At 48.3% G+C, this 19,091-nt stretch overlaps 1 protein-coding gene across 1 annotated transcript in view; it reads left to right on the top strand.

Annotated features, from left to right (window-relative positions):
- The first annotated feature begins 208 nt into the window (after positions 1-208).
- LOC139260808 (desmoglein-2-like) overlaps positions 209-19,091 on the top strand; it is a 52,086-nt gene continuing 33,203 nt past the window's right edge. Inside the window, exons 1-8 of the mRNA XM_070877036.1 lie at positions 209-467; positions 5,820-5,922; positions 7,649-7,863; positions 11,850-11,975; positions 13,669-13,824; positions 14,723-14,867; positions 16,548-16,699; positions 17,754-17,888. Coding sequence (XP_070733137.1) covers positions 420-467; positions 5,820-5,922; positions 7,649-7,863; positions 11,850-11,975; positions 13,669-13,824; positions 14,723-14,867; positions 16,548-16,699; positions 17,754-17,888 — 1,080 coding nt within the window. The 5' untranslated portion in view covers positions 209-419. The remainder of the gene's footprint in view (positions 468-5,819; positions 5,923-7,648; positions 7,864-11,849; positions 11,976-13,668; positions 13,825-14,722; positions 14,868-16,547; positions 16,700-17,753; positions 17,889-19,091) is intronic.

Below are 19,091 nucleotides of genomic sequence, written 5' to 3'. Positions count from 1 at the left end.
CTAATCGGCTAGTTGCTCGCTATAGAATTTCCCCCCCCCCCCTTTATTGCAGTTAGTATCTGGCAGTGTGGCCTTAGGCTTTCTGGGTTGCTAAGGGTTTTAATTTGAGGTTACCAAGGGCGGTTCCTACTGTACCTGAGTTCATCATATTACTCTGTGTGTGTGTGTGTGTGTGTATGCAGAAACTAAACATCTTAAACACCTCGCCCCCAGGGCAGGGCAAGGCACGAATCCGATCCATTTCTAAAACCTCAGCCAGTCTCGTTCCCCAGGACATTTGCCTGCTTGCTCTTGACAGGTGAAGGTTTCAGACGACAGGACCGCAATTTGGGGGACAACTCGCTGCTCTGGTGTACAGGTCCTCGGCAACAAGGTTGGGAAGAGGACTAGGGAGAGAGAGAGAGAAGGAAACAGCAGACATGGCTTGGACTACGAGGAGAAATATCCTCTACTTCTTTCTCTTTATGGTGAGAACTTCAGGAGTTTGGGGGCAGTTCCTTTGCCCCTCCCTGCAAACTTTTAAATTTGTCCCATCATTTCGCTTCGTTGTTTTTAACATTTAATTTATATTTTATTAATGGCACTTTCTCAGTAGAATTGCTTTTTTAAAAAAAAAAACCTGGAGTCAGGCTTATTATTGACTTGCTAATGATAATCCATTCCTTTACTCCTTAAAAAATAAAACCAGTGCGGGTTGTGATCTATCGCGCTGGCTTTACTGATTGTCAAACCTCCTCTAATGTAACAGACGCCACTCTCGAGGTCTTCTTGAAAGGATTGTTTCCCAGGGTTGAGGCAGGGGTGAAACGATTGTTCTTTGTTCTGCTTATGTGTTCTGAATGTTTCTTGGGCGCTGTGTTCCATTTAAAACCAGAAAAGAATGTGGATTTGAGCACGCCTGTAATTGGAGGCGATGCTATGAGTGGCATTCCTGCCCTGAAACTTACTTGTAATGTTTCACTGACACGATTGCAAATTCTGGATTTAAGGAGGCATTTTGTAGAGGGAGGGGTTCAGTTGAACGTATATGAATAATGACATTGTTTTCTGTGTAATATTAAAGGCAACAATTTAGAAGCAATGTGAAATTGGTATTATCTCTCCCCCGCAACCCCCGCCCCCCGCAAGATTTTTGGATATTAAGGGAATCGAGGGATATGGGGATAGTGCAGGTAAGTGGAGATGAGGTCGAAGGTCAGTCATGATCTTAATGGCGGAGCAGGCTCGAGGGGCCGAATGGCCTACTCCTGCTCCTAATAGGGGAGAGTAGAACTAGAGGGCATAATCTTAGAATAAGGGGCCGCCCATTTAAAACTGAGATGAGGAGGAATTTCTTCTCTCAGAGAGTCGTGAATCTGTGGAATTCGCTGCCTCAGAGAGCTGTGGAAGCTGGGACATTGAATATATTTAAGACAGAGATAGACAGTTTCTTAACCAATAAGGGAATAAGGGGTTATGGGGAGCGGGCGGGGAAGTGGATCTGAGTCCATGATCGGATCAGCCATGATCGTATTAAATGGCGGAGCAGGCTCGAGAGGCCGTATGGCCTGCTCCTGCTCCTATTTCTTATGTGCTTATAATTCTTATGTTCTTATGTCAGCCAGTTGTGACTTATGCAGGAAATTTCTCCCTCTTTAATCATATTGAGGCTTAGCCTTATAGTACTTCGAGGGAGCTGATTGCATCCTTTACTTCCGTCCCTGTTTCCCCCACCCCCACACCCCGCCCCCACACCTGCCCCAGATCTGAGCCACAAATTCGAATTTTCTTTTTGAGGGATTTTAAAAGTGCATTAGGTTTTACTCACTCCACCATTGGCGGCTGTGCCTTCAACCGCCCAGACCCGGAAACTCTGGAATTCACTCCCTCAACCTCTCTGCTCGCTCTCTCTCCTCCCTAAAGACGCTCCTTAAAACCCCACCCCTCTTTGACCTAGTTTTCGGGTCATCTGTCCCATTATCTCCTTATGTGGCTTTGTGTCAAATTTTGTTTGATGATTCTGGCCTCTTACACATCCCTGATTATAATCGCTCCACCATCGGCGGCCATGCCTTCAGCTGCCTGAGGCCAAAGCTCTGGAACTCCCTCCCTAAACCTCTCCGCCTCTCTCTTTCCTCCTTTGAGGCGCTCCTTAGAACCGACCTCTTTGACCAAGCCTTTGGGTCGCCTGTCCAATATCTCCTCACATGGCTCGGTGTCAAATTTCTGTTTGCTAATCGCTCCTGAGAAGCACCCTGGGACGTTTCACTACATTAAAGGCACTTTTCAAATGCGAGTTGCTGTTTTTACCACGAGGAGGCAGGAGGTTTGTCTCGATGACCAATAGCTCAATTCCTAGTCTGTGCTCGGCTGACCAATTACAGCCAAAAACTGTGGTGGCAGGGATTGAAAAATTGCCGACGATTCCCACGCCAGGACATTTTCCAGTGACTCATCCTGAAAGTTTATAAAGAGTTGGAGAAGTTTACAACACAGAAGGAGGCCATTTTGGCCTATCGTGTCTGTGCCGGCCGACCAAGAGCTATCCGGCCTAATCCCACGTTCCAGCTCTAGGTCCGTAGCCCTACAGGTTACGACACTTCAAGTGCATATCCAAGTACTTTTTAAATGTGGTGAGGGTTTCTGCCTCTACCACCCTTTCAGGCAGTGAGTTCCAGACCCCCACCACCCTCTGGGTGAAGAATGTTCTCCTCAACTCCACTCCAATTCTACCAATTACTTTAACTCTATGCCCCCTGGTTGTTGACCTCTCTGCCAAGGGAAACCAGTCCTTCCTATCCACTCTATCCAGGCCCCTTATAATTTTATATACCTCAATCAGGTCTCCCCTCAGCCTCCTCTGTTCCAAAGAAAACAACCCCAGCTTATCCAATCTTTCCTCATGGCTAAAATTCTCCAGTCCTGGCAACAGCCTCATAAATCTCCTCTGCACCCTCTCCAGTGCAATCCTGTAATGCGGTGACCACAACTGCGCGCAGTACTCCAGCTACGGCCTATACAGTTCAAGCATGACCTCCTTATATGTGTGGATGGTGGGTGAGGGCTGAATGGGACTGCCCCTTGCCCCCGCCGACCACGCCGAATCGAATAGCTCTCCGAATTTCATTGTTATGGCTCACCCATTAAAACATGACCACTTGGGTGTGGGAGAGGAGGAAGACCAGTTGCTGTGCAATACTACTCCAGGGAGGAAGAATGCTTCCTTCAGGAGGGGAGAGGGGGAAAAAACTGTCAGAGCAAAGTGACAAGAAAAGCATCCTGTATCATGAGGAAGAGCGATACTTGTGTCGGAGGATTTGTTTTACAGAACATACATGTCAAACATTGTCATAGGTTTGTAATAGACCTACCTCAGTGGTGGCCCAGTGGGTGGTACCCTTATCTCGGAGTCAGTAGGTTGCAGGTTCAAGTCCCACTCCAGGGACTTGAGCACATAAATCTAAGCTGACACTCCAGTGCAGTACTGAGGGAGCGCCGCACTGTCGGAGGGGCAATACTGAGGGAGCGCCGCACTGTCGGAGGGGCAGTACTGAGGGAGCGGCGCACTGTCGGAGAGGCAGTACTGAGGGAGCGCCGCACTGTCGGAGGGGCAGTACTGAGGGAGCGCCGCGCTGTCGGAGGGGCAGTACTGAGGGAGGGCCGCTCTGTCGGAGGGGCATTACTGAAAGAGTGCCGCAGTGTCAGAGGGGCAGTACTGAGGGAGGGCCGCTCTGTCGGAGGGGCAGTACTGAGGGAGGGCCGCACTGTCGGAGGGGCAGTACTGAGGGAGCGCCGCACTGTCGGAGAGGCAGTACTGAGGGAGGGCCGCACTGTCGGAGGGGCAGTACTGAAGGAGTGCCGCAGTGTCAGAGGGGCAGTAATGAGGGAGCGCCGCACTGTTGGAGGGGCAGTACTGAGGGAGCGCCGCACTGTCGGAGGGGCAGTACTGAGGGAGGGCCGCCCTGTCGGAGGGGCAGTACTGAGGGAGCGCCGCACTGTCGGAGAGGCAGTACTGAGGGAGGGCCGCACTGTCGGAGGGGCAGTACTGAAGGAGTGCCGCACTGTCGGAGGGGCAGTACTGAGGGAGGGCCGCACTGTCGGAGGGGCAGTACTGAAGGAGTGCCGCACTGTCGGAGGGGCAGTACTGAGGGAGCGCTGCACTGTCGGAGAGGCAGTACTGAGGGAGCGCCGCACTGTCGGAGGGGCAGTACTGAGGGAGCGCCGCACTGTCGGAGGGGCAGTACTGAGGGAGCGCCGCACTGTCGGAGAGGCAGTACTGAGGGAGCGCCGCACTGTCGGAGGGGCAGTACTGAGGGAGTGCCGCACTGTCGGAGGGGCAGTACTGAGGGAGCGCCGCACTGTCGGAGAGGCAGTACTGAGGGAGGGCCGCACTGTCGGAGGGGCAGTACTGAGGGAGCGCCGCACTGTCGGAGGGGCAGTACTGAGGGAGGGCCGCACTGTCGGAGGGGCAGTACTGAGGGAGCGCCGCACTGTCGGAGGGGCAGTACTGAGGGAGCGCCGCACTGTCGGAGAGGCAGTACTGAGGGAGGGCCGCACTGTCGGAGGGGCAGTACTGAGGGAGTGCCGCACTGTCGGACGTATCGTCTTTCAGGTGAGACGTTAAACCGAGGCCCCGTCTGCTCCCTCAGGTGGATGTAAAAGATCCCATGGCACTATTTCAAAGAAGAGCAGGGGAGTTATCCCGGGTGTCCTGGGGCCAATATTTATCCCTCAATCAACATCACTAAAACAGATTATCTGGTCATTATCACGTTGCTGTTTGTGGGAGCTTGCTGTGCGCAAATTGGCTGCCGCATTTCTCACAGTGACAACACATCAAAAGCACTTAATTGGCTGTCAAGCGCTTTGGGTCATGCAAGGTGCTATAGAAATGCAAGTCTTTCTTAAAAATGAAAATATTTCATTCACTCTCTTTGAAAGAAACTGCCTTATTTTTAATGTTTGGTTGTGCTCAGGTGCATTTGTTTTTTTTTTGATGGAGGCGCCAGTCATGAATCCACCATTTCTCCCTGCACTTTACAGCCCATGAAGAACTTTTTGGAGTGCGGCCTCCTTCTGTGCTGTATCGTTCTACGATTCTAGCAGCTGCAGCTTGCATCGCATCTATGGGTTTAATCGGTGCTGTCGTACATCGCCAACATTTTGTGGCCGCCACCAGTTGTTGTAGAGCTACCCGTCATTCAACAACAACAACTTGCGTTTATGTAGCGCCGTTGATGTAGTAAAACGCCGCACTGTCGGAGGGGCAGTACTGAGGGAGCGCTGCATTGTCGGAGGGGCAGTACTGAGGGAATGCCACACTGTCGGAGGGGCAGTACTGAGGGAGCACCGCACTGTCGGAGGGGCAGTACTGAGGGAGCACCGCACTGTCGGAGGGGCAGTACTGAGGGAGCGTTGCACTGTCGGAGGTGCCGTCTTTCGGATGAGACGTTAAACCGAGGCCCCGTCTGCCCTCTCAGGTGGACGTAAAAAATCCCTTGGCCACTATTTCGAAGAAGCGCAGGGGCGTTAACCCTGGTGTCCTGGGCCAATATTTATCCCTCAATCAACATAACAAAAACAGATTATCACATTGCTGTTTGTGTGAGCTTACTGTGCACAAATTGATTGCTGCATTTCCCACATTGCAACAGCAACTACGTTCCATAAGTGCTGCATTGGCTGTAAAGCGCTTTGGGACGTCCGGTGGTTGTGAAAGGCGCTATATAAATGCCAGTCTTGCTTATTTTTCAGTGCACGCTATCAACACATGTTTTGAAATCAAAGTTTCGGAATATAATTATTCATTGAAAATGTATATATCTGTTGTCTTATTCCAGGTCTATTCCCAGACGGGGCAATGCTGCAAGAAAAGATTTTCCCAAAAAAGTTTTGAGGCAGTGGTTCCACCACGGATCTTCAATGGGGAGCATGTTCTTACAGGTAGGCCATGCCTGTGATATCCATAGTTACAACAATTCCTTTAGTTTAAGACTGATATAACTGATGTTTTTGGTGTGTGTATAAATCTGCTGCCTTCTATCTCTGTTTTCTTGCATTGCAGTTTAACAGAATGGGCTTTTTGCTATCGGTACTCAAGCAAGAAATATAGTAATATAATGTCTCTTCCATTGTACAGTCGAATTAGTGCTATATAAATCAGGTTGGTGGTGTTGTTGATGAATCCATGCAGGTGAGGGGTCCTTCCAGGGACCCCGCAACGCCCGACAGATCAGTGCTGCAGGGCACCATTGGGTGCAACAAGAGCAGGTCAGAGTCTGGGTATTCTGCGGCGAGTGTCTCACCTCCTGACTCCCCAAAGCCTTTCCACCATCTACAAGGCACAAGTCAGGAGTGTGATGGAACACTCTCCACTTGCCTGGATGAGTGCAGCTCCAACAACACTCGAGAAGCTCGATACCATCCAGGACAAAGCAGTCCGCTTGATCAGTACCCCATCCACCACCTTCAACATTCACTCCCTCCACCACCGGCGCACCGTGGCTGCAGTGTGTACCATCTACAAGATGCACTGCAGCAACTCGCCAAGGCTTCTTCGGCAGCACCTCCCAAACCCGCGACCTCTACCGCCTAGAAGGACGAGGGCAGCAGGCGCATGGGAACACCACCACCTCCACGTTCCCCTCCCAGTCACACACCATCCTGACTTGGAAATATATCGGCCGTTCCTTCATCGTCGCTGGGTCAAAAAATTGGAACTCCCTCCCTGACAGCACTGTGGGAGCACCTTCACCACACGGACTGCAGCGGTTCCAGAAGGCGGTTCACCACCACCTTCCCAAGGGCCAATTAGGGATGGGCAATAAATGCCAGCCTTGCCAGCGACACCCACATCCCTGTGGTTGAATATAAAAAATAAATCCTAGCCGAGTGGTTATTGTACTGGATTGGCAACGCAGAGGTTATGAGTTGAAATCCCAGTGCAGCCAGTTGTAAATTGTTTTACACAGAGGTTTGAGTGGCTGTGGAATTCACTACCAAAGTTAAGGATTGAAGAAAAGACCATTTAAGGACAAGCTAGACAGATGGTTGAAGGAAATGGGGAATTATGTGACACGGGAACAGGGAATGAACATAAGTTTAGGACAACTGTTTATGCAGAGCATAAGCACCAACATGGGCCTCCTGGACTCAACATCTCTAGATGGATTCCCCAGGATGAGAGGGATGTCCTATGAGGAGAAATTGAGTAGATTGAGCCTATTCGCTCCAGAGTTTAGAAGAATGAGAGGTGATCTCATTGAAACACATAAAATTCTTCGAGGACTTGACAGGGTAGATGCAGGGAGGATGTTTCCCCCGGGCTGGTGAGTCTAGAACCAGGGGTCACAGTCTCAGGGTAAGGGGCTGGCCATTTGAGACTGAGATGAGGAGAAATCTCTTCACTCAGAGGGTGGTGACTCTTTGGAATTCTCTACCCCAGGGGGCTGTGGAGGCTCAGTCGTTGAGCATATTAAAGGCTGAGATCGATAGATTTTTGGACTCTGGGGGATCTCAAGCGATATGGAGATCGGGCGGGAAAGTGGAGTTGAGGTCGAAGATCAGCCGTGATCTTATTGAATGGCGGAGCAGGCTCGAGGGGTTGTATGGCCTACTCCTGCTCCTAATTCTATGTTCTTATGTATATGTATTTTTTTTTAAATTCCAGTGGAATTTCATGACTGCAATTTGGGAGAACACATTAGGTTAAGTACCAATGATAAAAATTTCGGAATCCATTCCAATGGCGTTATATATGTAATTCATACGCAAAACATTGACTCAACTTATGACTTCAAAGTGTTGGCAAAGGACTTGAAAACGCATGAGAAATGGAAAGTGAAAATCCATTTAATCTCTTCAGCAAACCATTTAAAAAATGAGGTAAGAAATGTCTTTAAATAAAACTTATTTGTGAGTTTGATCAAGTATAAGTTGGATCATTTTTATAACTAATAATATCATTCTTTATACGTTCTACCCCAGACACAAATGGAAACGTTCTTGTAATCATACACACAAATAGCCAATTCTACCATCCCCTCCCATTCTTTTCCACAATGCGTCTCTCACTTCCTTCCAAGCTTCTAAGTTGACCTTTCTCCATCGTAATGTAGGTACCTGTGAGTATGCTCACAGATTTGTCGTGCTCCCTTTCAGTCCCATACCTCCGGTGTGGAGGGGAGTGGGCAGGTCGGAAGGCCTCCTCGTAGGACTGCTCCTGGGCCTGGCCAAGGAGGCCATTAACTGGTTCAGGCAGCGGGCGGTCGAGGGGGTCGTTCAGCCCGACTGCCTGCCTCTCTTGCACGGTTGCATCCGAGACAGGGTGTCCCTGGAGATGGAGCACGCAGTGTCCACCGGTACGCTCACGGCCTTCCGCGAGAGGTGGGCGCCGGAGGGACTGGAGTGCATCATCACCCCCAGCAACCAAATTTTAATTTGAACCATGTAATGTCCAAAGTTTAATTTGTTTATTTGTCGGTTTAGTGCCCCTTTAATAAGGGGGCACTTGTATTACACTTGATTTACAGGTATAACTCAAAATAGTTCTGGAGTTCCCTTTAATGGTTGTTAACTTAATTTGTGTTTTTTTGTGCCCTTACAAAAGGGGCCACTTGAATTAACGTTTTACCAAAATACTTGTAGAGCTGTTGCATTGTGAGTGGCTTAGCCAGTCACGTGATGTTCACAAGACTCAATAAAACCCCAGCCAGTTGGGTCTAGGTCATCCACGGTGAGCTATGCAGTTGTGAGCCTAGTGGATGAACTGGTAATGTGATTGTTAAACCTTTGTTAATAAACCAACTTGTTCTTAATAGCAATGTGTTGCTATTCCCGATGTTGGGGAAGTCCAGAACCAGGGGTCACAGTCTAAGGATAAGGGGTAAGCCATTTCGGACTGAGACGAGGAGAAACTTCTTCACTCAGAGAGTTGTTAACCTGTGGAATTCCCTACCGCAGAGAGTTGTTGATGCCAGTTCATTGGATATGTTTCTATCGAGAAAGCAGGAATGGGGTACTGAAGTTGCATGTTCAGCCATGAACTCATTGAATGGCGGTGCAGGCTAGAAGGGCCGAATGGCCTACTCCTGCACCTATTTCCTATGTTTCTATGTTTCTATTACAGAGGGAGTTAGATATGGCCCTGACGGCTAAAGGGATCAAGAGGTATGGAGAGAAAGCAGGAATGGGGTACTGAGGTGAATGATCTTATTGAATGGTGGTGCAGGCTCGAAGGGTCGAATGGCCTACCCCTGCACCTATTTATATGTTTCTATGTTTCTATGCTATGAATTCTTAAGCAAAGAATTCATGAAGCCAATACATTTACACTCTTCATACTTGCATTTAAGATCAATATGTGGACTGCAATGTCAATTCTTATGTGCAGCAGCCGACAGGAGCAAAAATAAGACAGGACTTGAACTTACTGTCATTTTAAATGCTTCTTTAGATTCCATTGTGTAGTTTTTACTTTTTCTTTAGAAGTTCTGGAAAGTTTAAAAACTATTTTTCACAAAATTGAAGCAGATTTTTTTGTGATATGGCTTCTTGTCTCACACCTCACAAGAAACACGGAGAGTGGGTCTGCAGCGACAGCAAACAATTAGGAAGGCAAATGGCAATTTGGCCTTTATTGCAAAGGGGGTTGGAGTACAAGAGTAAGGAAGTCTTGCTACAACTGTACAGGGCCTGGGTGAGACCACACCTGGAGGACTTTGACATAGAAACAGAAAATGCTGGAAATCTCAGCGGGTCAGGCAGTAACAGAGTTAACATTTCAGGTCGATGACCCTTTGACAAGACTGGCAATGGTTCGAAATGTAATAGATTCTTAAGGAAGTGCTCGCATCCCTGAAAGGGGGAAGGGGAGGAAAGAACAAAAGGGAAGGTCAGTGATAGGGTGGAAGGCAGAAGAGATTTGAGAGACAAAATGGATGATGGGCTGAATTGAGATGGAAATAGCACAAGTTAGGATCAAACACGAGACAGGAAACAGAAAGCAAAGAAGATGAACAAGGTAAAAGAGACAAACGAAAATCCCGTCTGGTGGAAGGGCAAATCTTCTTCAAGGTGGGCATTCCTTTGGAGTACTTTGCATAATCTTAGTCTCCTTATCTAAGGAAAGCTGTACTTGTCTTAAGAGGCTGTGCAATGAAGGTTCACTAGAAGGATGAGAGGGTTGTCCGAGGAAGAGAGATTGTGTAGATTGGGCCTAGACTCTCTGGAGTTTAGAAGAATGAGAGGTGATCTCATTGAAACATATAAGATACTGAGGGGGATTGACAGGGTAGGTGCTGAGAGGTTGTTTCCCCTGGGCTGGGGAGTCTAGAACCAGGGGGGGGCACAGATTCAGGATAAGTGGTCGGCCATTTAGAAACATAGAAACATAGAAATTTACAGCGCAGAAGGGGGCCATTTTGGCCCATTGTGTCCGCGCCGGCCGACAAAGAGCCGCACGGCCCTCGGTCAGCAGCCCTGAAGGTTACATATAAACCCATGAACAACGACGGAAAGGCAAAGAGCACCCAGCCCAACCAGTCCGTCACACCACAACTGCGACACCCCTTACACTGAAAACATTCTACACTCCACCCCAACTCGGAGCCATGTGATCTCCTGGGAGAGGCAAAAACCAGATTAAAAACCCTATTTTAGTTTAGGACAGAGATGAGGAGGAACTTCTTCACTCAGAGGGTTGTGAATCTTTGGAATTCTCTACCCCAGAGAGCTGTGGACGCTGAGTCTCTGAGTATATTCAAGACAGAGATCGCTAGATGTTTGGACTCTCGGGGAATCAAGCGATGTGGGGATCGGGCAGGAAAGTGGAATTGGGGTCAAAGATCTTATTGAACAGCAGGGCAGGCTCGAGGGGCCGCATGGCCGACTCCTGCTCCTAATTCTTATGTTTTTATGTTTTTATGCAAGAGGCAAAAAAAAAGGGGGAGAAAACCCAGGGAAAAATAACTCTGGAACATTCTTGTCTGAACCCCTCAGGGCGATGGAGAGCGGTGAGGAGTTGGAATATACAAAGCTAAGGTGTTACAGCGCCCCCACTAGAGGGGAGGTGTAAGTACAGGCTGACAAGTTTACGTAGCCAGGTAGCAAGATAAGTGTGGATGTAAGGGGTTCGAATTTGGTATCCATTGCACCCATTTGTCAAGCATCCACAGCCCCCTGGGGTAGAGAATTCCAAATATTCACAACCCTCTGAGTGAAGAAATTCTTCCTCATCTCTGTCCTAAATTAAAATAGGGTTTTTAAATCTGGTTTTTGCCTCTCCCAGGAGATCACATGGCTCCGGTTGGGGTGGAATGTAGAATGTTTTCAGTATAAGGGGTGTCGCAGTTGTGGTGAGGCGGACTGGTTGGGCTGGGTGCTCTTTGCCTTTCCGTCGTTGTTCATAGGTTTATAAGCTGAGAGTGGGATGGCCCGTGACCATTCTGCGTGTGAACCCGGGCCACTCCTAAATTGGCCGACACCATTTTTTCAGGCGACTCGGGTGGCCACCTAAAAGAGGCATTCGGCCCCTGCCATATACTAATGAGGGGCCTGATCTGATGCCTGTTGAGGGGCTTCTCTGTAAAATGAGTTGACGATGAGTGGTGCAGGTTCTGGGCAGGCCCGGCTCTGAATTCTACAGCAGTACTTTGTTCACTCAAAGCTCGCTCACGGAACTAACCTTCGAAATGAGGCAAACGGCCTGATATTTTTATTAATATTCCCGCACAGGATGTGGGCGTGCGGGCAAGGCCTAACATTTATTGCCCATCCCATGTTGCCCTTGAGAAGGCAAGGGTGCAGACGGCTCCCCTTCAGTGCCGTAAGTTTCTATGATTCTCTGACGTTCCTTTTCATTGTTTTTGAAGGTTATCAAAGGAAAGCCTCCCATCATCCATTTTCCAAAACACTTAAAACGGCAGAAGAGAGAATGGATTATTCCACCAGTCGCTGTACGGGAGCACGAACCACCAATGCACAATCCGATCGCTGTTGTAAGTGACATTTGCCTCACAAAAATGAAAATATGTAAGACATTATTATCCTCGTTTGTAGGTGTAAAACAGGCACGATAATAAGAACACCTTGTCAAGCCCCCTCATATACGTTTCGATAAGATCACCTCTCATTCTTCAATGATAGCCAATTGTAGGATCATGCAATTTTTCAGATGTTAAGAACATAAAAAATAGGAGCAGGAGTCGGCCATTTGGCCCCTCGAGCCTGCTCCGCCATTCAATAAGATCATGGCTGATCTGATCCTGGACTCAGCTCCACTTCCCTGCCTGCTCCCCATAACCCTTTACTCCCTTATCGCTCAAACATCAGTCTTTCTTCACCTTAAATATATTCAATGACCCAGCCTCCACAGCTCTCTGAGGCAGAGAATTCCACAGATTTACAACCCTCTGAGAGAAGAAATTTCTCCTCATCTCAGTTTTAAATGAGCAGCCACCTAATACAGGCCTCATGAAAGTTAATGAGGGGGTCTAGCTTCTATATTAGGCCCTCTCACCAAAATTCGATATTGCAAAGTGGAGAAGTCAGGCCAGCTCATGGTCAACAGGGCTGTAGTAATACCCGCCCTCCTGTATGGCTCAGAGACATGGACCATGTACAGTAGACACCTCAAGTCGCTGGAGAAATACCACCAACGATGTCTCCGCAAGATCCTACAAATCCCCTGGGAGGACAGATGCACCAACATTAGCATCCTCGACCAGGCCAACATCCCCAGCATCGAAGCACTGACCACACTTGACCAGCTCCGCTGGGCAGGCCGCATACCAGACACGAGACTCCCAAAGCAAGCGCTCTACTCGGAACTCCTTCACGGCAAACGAGCCAAAGGTGGGCAGAGGAAACGTTACAAGGACACCCTCAAAGCCTCCCTGATAAAGTGCAACATCCCCACCGACACCTGGGAGTCCCTGGCCAAAGACCGCCCTAAGTGGAGGAAGAGCATCCGGGAGGGCGCTGAGCACCTCGAGTCTCGTCGCCGAGAGCATGCAGAAAGCAAGCGCAGCCAGCGGAAGGAGCGTGCGGCAAACCTGTCCCACCCACCCTGTCCCTCAACCACTGTCTGTCCCACCTGTGACAGGGACTGTGGTTCTTGTATTGGACTGTTCAGCCACCTCAGGACTCATTTGCAGAGTGGAAGCAAGTTTTCCTCGATTCCGAGGGACTGCCTATGATGATGATGATGTTTCCAGGGGCAGGAGGATCTGTGACCAGAGGACACCGATTTACAATAACTGACAAGAGAAACTGTGGGCGGGGGGGGGGGGGGTGGGGGGAGCGTGGGGGAGGATGAGGAGAGTGTATTTACGCAGCGAGTTGTTGTGATCTGGAACGCGCTGCCTGAAAGGGCGGTGGGAGCAGATTCAAAAGTAACCTTCAAAAAGGAATTGGATAAATGAAAGGGAAAAAGTGCAGGACTATGGGGATAGAGCAGGGCACTGGCACTAATTGGCTAGCTGTACCACAGAGCCGGCACAGGCAGGATGGGCCAAACGGCCTCCTTCTGTGCTATAAGATTCTCTGATTCGAAGTATTGCAAGTACCCGGAGAATTGTGTGTGACAAATACAATGAACACAATTCCTCTGTTAGAGAATGAATACAATCATCTATTGTAGTTAGGTCCATGAAAATGAAATGTCTTTTTTTTTATCATTTCTTCTCTTAGATTAGGTCAGACTTCGAAATCAATCAGAATTTAATCTACACCATTTCAGGACCAGGGGCTGACAGACCACCGACCAATATGTTTGTGATGGATAAACGTACCGGTGAATTAAATATTACAGGGATGGTGGATCGCGAACTAAACCCATTTTTCACAGTAAGTCACCTTTCATGTTCAAGCTCTGCAGGATTACAGTCACCAATTTGTTCGTGTTGACCCACAGTCCTTCTACAAAACCTTTGAGCTAATTTGCAGCGCGAGAACGTTCAAGGATAAACACACCAACATCATTCAGTAATTTGCGCACAGCAAGCTCCCACAAATAGCAATGTGACATAGAAACATAGAAGCATAGAAAATAGGTGCAGGAGTAGGCCATTCAGCCCTTTGAGCCTGCACCGCCATTCAATATGATCATGGCTGATCATGCAACCTCAGTACCCCATTCCTGCCTTCTCTCCATACCCTTTGATCCCTTTAGCCGTAAGGGCCACATCTAACTCCCTTTTGAATATATCGAATGAACTGGCCACAACAACTCTCTGCGGTAGAGAATTTCACAGGTTCACAATTCTCTGAGTGAAGAAGTTTCTCCTCATCTCGGTCCTAAATGGCTTACCCCTTACCCTTAGACTGTGACCCCTGGTTCTGGACTTCCCCAACATCGGGAACATTCTTCCTTCATCTAACCTGTCCCGTCCCATCAGAATTTTATATGTTTCTATGAGATCCCCTCTCATTCTTCTGAATTCCAGCGAATATAAGCCCAGTCGATCCAGTCTTTCTTCATATGTCAGTCCTGCCATCCCGGGAATCAGTCTGGTGAACCTTGGCTGCACTCCCTCAATAGCAAGAATGTCCTTCCTCAGATTAGGAGACCAAAACTGCACACAATACTCAAGGTGTGGCCTCACCAAGGCCCTGTACAACTGCAGTAATACCTCCCCACGATGATCAGATAATGGTGATGTTGGCTGAAGGATAAAGATTGGCCGTGGATATATAAATTACATCTCTCGTATTATCTAACTGAGCATTTTTATATCTATTTCAGCTAATGGGTCAAGCCATAAACTCCAACGGTCAAAATGTAGAGAAAACCCTTTCGCTCATAATTGAAGTTCTGGATATAAATGATAACGCCCCAGTATTCACACAACAAGTATTTCAAGGGAGCGTTGAAGAATTGTCTCCACTTGGTAAGATTTATGTGCTTTTCTTATAGTTAATAACATAGGGTAGCATGGGGATTATGTTACTGGACTAGTAATAGAGGCTAATTTGTAGGAGCTTGCGGAGACATCTCAAATCGCTGGAGAAATACCACCAACGATGTCTCCGCAAAATCCTACAAATCCCCTGGGAGGACAGACGCACCAACATTAGCGTCCTCGACTAGGCCAACATCCCCAGCATCGAAACACTGACCACACTCAACCAGCTCCGTTGGGCGGGCCGCATTGTCCGCATGTCAGACACGAGACTCACAAAGCAAGCGCTCTACTCGGAGCTCCTTCACGGCAAGCGAGCCCCAGGTGGGCAGAGGAAACGTTACAAGGACACCTTCAAAGCCTCCCTGATAAAATGCAACATCCCCACCGACACCTGGGAATCCCTGGCCAAAGACCGCCCTAAGTGGAGGAAGTGCATCGGGGAGGGCGCTGAGCACCTCGAGTCTCGTCGCCGAGAGCATGCAGAAAGCAAGCGCAGGCAGCGGAAGGAGCGTGCGGCAAACCAGTCCCACCCTCCCTTTCCCTCAACCGCTGTCTGTCCCACCTGTGACAGAGACTGTAATTCCCGTATTGGACGGTACAGCCAACTGAGAACTCACTTTTAGAGTGGAAGCAAGTCTTCCTCGGTTCCGAGGGACTGCCTATGATGATGAGAGGCTAATGATCCCACCACTGCAGCTGGGGAATTTAAATTCAGTTAATTAAATAAATTTGGAATACATAAGCTAGTATCAGCAATGGTGACCACGGAATTATCAGACTGTTGTAAAAATCCATCTGGTTCAATGAAGTCCTTGAGGGAAGGAAATCTGCCGTCCTTACCCGGTCTGGCCTCTATGTAACTCCAGACCCACAGCAATGTGAGTGACTCTTAACTGCCCTCTGAAGTGGCCCAGCGAACAGCATAACGGCTCGGCTAATTTCTTGTCTTATTCCATTCTTGATTATCCCATTTGCCGTCTTTGGGTTGGCCGAAATTGCCCACCACTGGGAGCAAGGCGCGCACACCCCAATTCTTTACCACCGCGGGGGTTGAGGTAGACTCTTGAGCAAAATTCCACTCTTTGGCTTTTTTTTTCAGGCGCCTTGGGACATTTTGCAACGTTAATGGCTCTACGTAAATGCAAGTTTTTTTCCCCTAAAGTGCCTTGTAAACATTTCAGAAAGAGAGGCTTACATTTATTTTTGGAGCGTAGTCACTGTTGTAATATGGGAAATGCCACAGCCTATTTGCGCACAGCGATGTGATAATGACCCAGATCATCTTGTTTTTTTTTGTGATGTTGATTGAGGGATAAATATTGGCCCCACGACACCGGGGATAACTCCCCCCTACTCTTCTTCGAAATAATGCCCTGGGGTCTTTTACATCCACCTGACAGGGCAGTCCTCGGTTTAACCTCTCATCCGAAAGACGGCACCTCCGACAGTGCAGCACTCCCTCAATACTGCGCTGGAGTGTCAGCCTAGATTTTTGTGCTCAAGTCCCTGGAGTGGGACTTGAACCTTCTGACTCAGAGGCGAGGGTGCTGCCCACTGAGCCACGGCTGACCCTTCAGAGAAGCTGAGCGCAAGCTGCTTTCTTTTTGCCATTCAGCCGAAAGATCTCCAACTGAACGAGTACAATTGTCATTCTATTGATGCTAGGTACCATGGTGCTCAAACTAAACGCGACAGACAGAGACATCGGTAAAAATGCTCAAGTCGCCTACAGAATTCGATCCCAGGGAATGAACGATTTTTTCTTTGCAAAGTCCAACGGAGAAATCAGAACGATGACAACGAACTTAGACAGAGAGGTTTGTGCCATTAATTTACTTTGGAGAGTACGCTTCGGCCGAACTTACAAATTGTGTAGCTCGATAAAGCAACTTGATACTAAAGAGGCTATTTGGCCGGCTAATGGAGGGAGAACTGTGGCCGAGTTGTGCCGGCGTTTCCAATTCTCGCTGACTTCCCGCTTGTAACATATTGGCTTTGAGGGTTCTTTGTTCAAGAATTCACAGCAACACATTACTCTTAAGAACTAGTCGGTTTATTGACAAAGGTTTAACAATCATACTACACATTACCAGTTCATCCACTAGGCTCACAACTGCATACCTCATCGTAGATGACCTAGACCCAACTGGATGGGGTTTTATTGAGTCTTGTGAGGCTAAGCCCAATCACAATGCAACAGCTCGACAAACCTGTGAGCAGCCTTACAGATGCATAACGTTACGCCCACCACCAGCAAGGACTCGTGGAATTGTCCATTAAGAACCTAAAAAATGGCTGCCGGGGCTAAAATTGGTCTTACATAAGAAATAGGAGCAGGAGTCGGCCATATCTTGGTGGGGCGGACCTGTTATACGCCCGGCCCGATATTGAAGTCGATGGAACTGAATATCGGGAGGGGGAGGCGGAGGAGGAGGGGGGGCGGTACAACGAGCGACCGATTCTATACCACGCATTTTGCACTCGAGACCCAAGACAAAGTTCTAGCTCAGTGGCAATGTTCCCTTTAAGCCGTGCGGCCGTACAGCACTTTGGAAGTCCCGTGCAGCCAGCTCACCAGTATTTCAAGGGAGCGACCGGAATTCTGAGCGGGCCGCATAGCCCATTAAAGGGGTCGTGCGGCCCGCAAAGGAATCAGAGGGAGAACGTAAGGACAAAAGAAATAGCAGCAGGAGTAGGCCATATTTTACTCCCCTTTTCTCCTTTTTTTCTTAATCAGTCCTAAATCATCGGCCCCTTACCCTGAAAGTATGACGGGCGTTAACTGGATATATATTCGGAAAGTGATTCCGAAATTTCAAAAAAGCGAATATTGTAATTTTTTTTTTAAATATGCTTTTTGTCCTGATTTAGACCCAGGATCTATATACGCTGACTGTAGAAGGTCGTGATATGAACGGTGATGCGACAGGATTATGTTCAGAAGCAAATGCTCAGATCAGGATCTTGGATGTTAACGACAACATTCCTACACTTGAAAAATATGAGGTATGCCCCTTCTGATAAATTGCATACCTTTACATATCTGCTCTATCTCCGTAATCTCCTCCAGCCCCACAACCCTCTGAGATCTCTGCACTCCTTTAAAATGTTGTATTTATGTATTCATTCACGGGATGTGGGCATCGATGGCAAGGTCGGCATTTATTGCCCATCCCTAATTGCCCTCGGGAAGGTGGTGGTGAGCCGCCGCCTTGAACCGCTGCAGTCCGTATGGTGAAGGTGCTCCCACAGTGTTGATTCTGTCGTAGCGGTTTGGTGTAACTAAGTGTCGCGCTGGGCCATGTCAGAGGGCAGTTAAGAGTCAACCACATTGCTGTGAGTCTGGAGTCACATATAGACCCAGACCGGGTAAAGACGGCAGATTTGACTCTGGATCAGTTCCTATCGAGTGGAGGGTAGCCAATGTAACCCCACTTTTTAAAAAAGGAGGGGGAGATAACAGGGAATTATAGACCGGTCAGCCTGACATCAGTAGTGGGTAAAATGATGGAATCAATTATTAAGGATGTCATAGCAGCGCATTTGGAAAATGGTGACATGATAGGTCCAAGTCAGCATGGATTTGTGAAAGGGAAATCATGCTTGACAAACCTTCTGGAATTTTTTGAGGATGTTTCCAGTAAAGTGGGCAAGGGAGAACCAGTTGTTGTGGTATATTTGGACTTTCAGAAGGCTTTCGACAAGGTCCCACACAAGAGATTAATATGCAAAGTTAAAGCACATGGGATTGGGGGTAGTGTGCTGACGTGGATTGAGAACTGGTTGTCAGACAGGAAGCAAAGAGTAGGAGTAAATGGGTACTTTTCAGAATGGCAGGCAGTGACTAGTGGGGTACCGCAAGGTTCTGTGCTGGGGCCCCAGCTGTTTACATTGTACATTAATGATTTAGACGAGGGGATTAAATGTAGTCTCTCCAAATTTGCGGATGACACTAAGTTGGGTGGCAGTGTGAGCTGCGAGGAGGATGCTATGAGGCTGAAGAGTGACTTGGATAGGTTAGGTGAGTGGGCAAATGCATGGCAGATGAAGTATAATGTAGATAAATGTGAGGTTATCCACTTTGGTGGTAAAAACAGAGAGTCAGACTATTATCTGAATGATGACAGATTAGGAAAAGGGGAGGTGCAACGAGATCTGGGTGTCATGGTACATCAGTCATTGAAGGATGGCATGCAGATACAGCAGGCG

This window comes from Pristiophorus japonicus, chromosome 1 (assembly GCF_044704955.1).
Source record: "Pristiophorus japonicus isolate sPriJap1 chromosome 1, sPriJap1.hap1, whole genome shotgun sequence".
Classification (NCBI taxonomy): domain Eukaryota; kingdom Metazoa; phylum Chordata; class Chondrichthyes; family Pristiophoridae; genus Pristiophorus; species Pristiophorus japonicus.
This window is presented reverse-complemented; position numbering and strand designations above follow the sequence as displayed.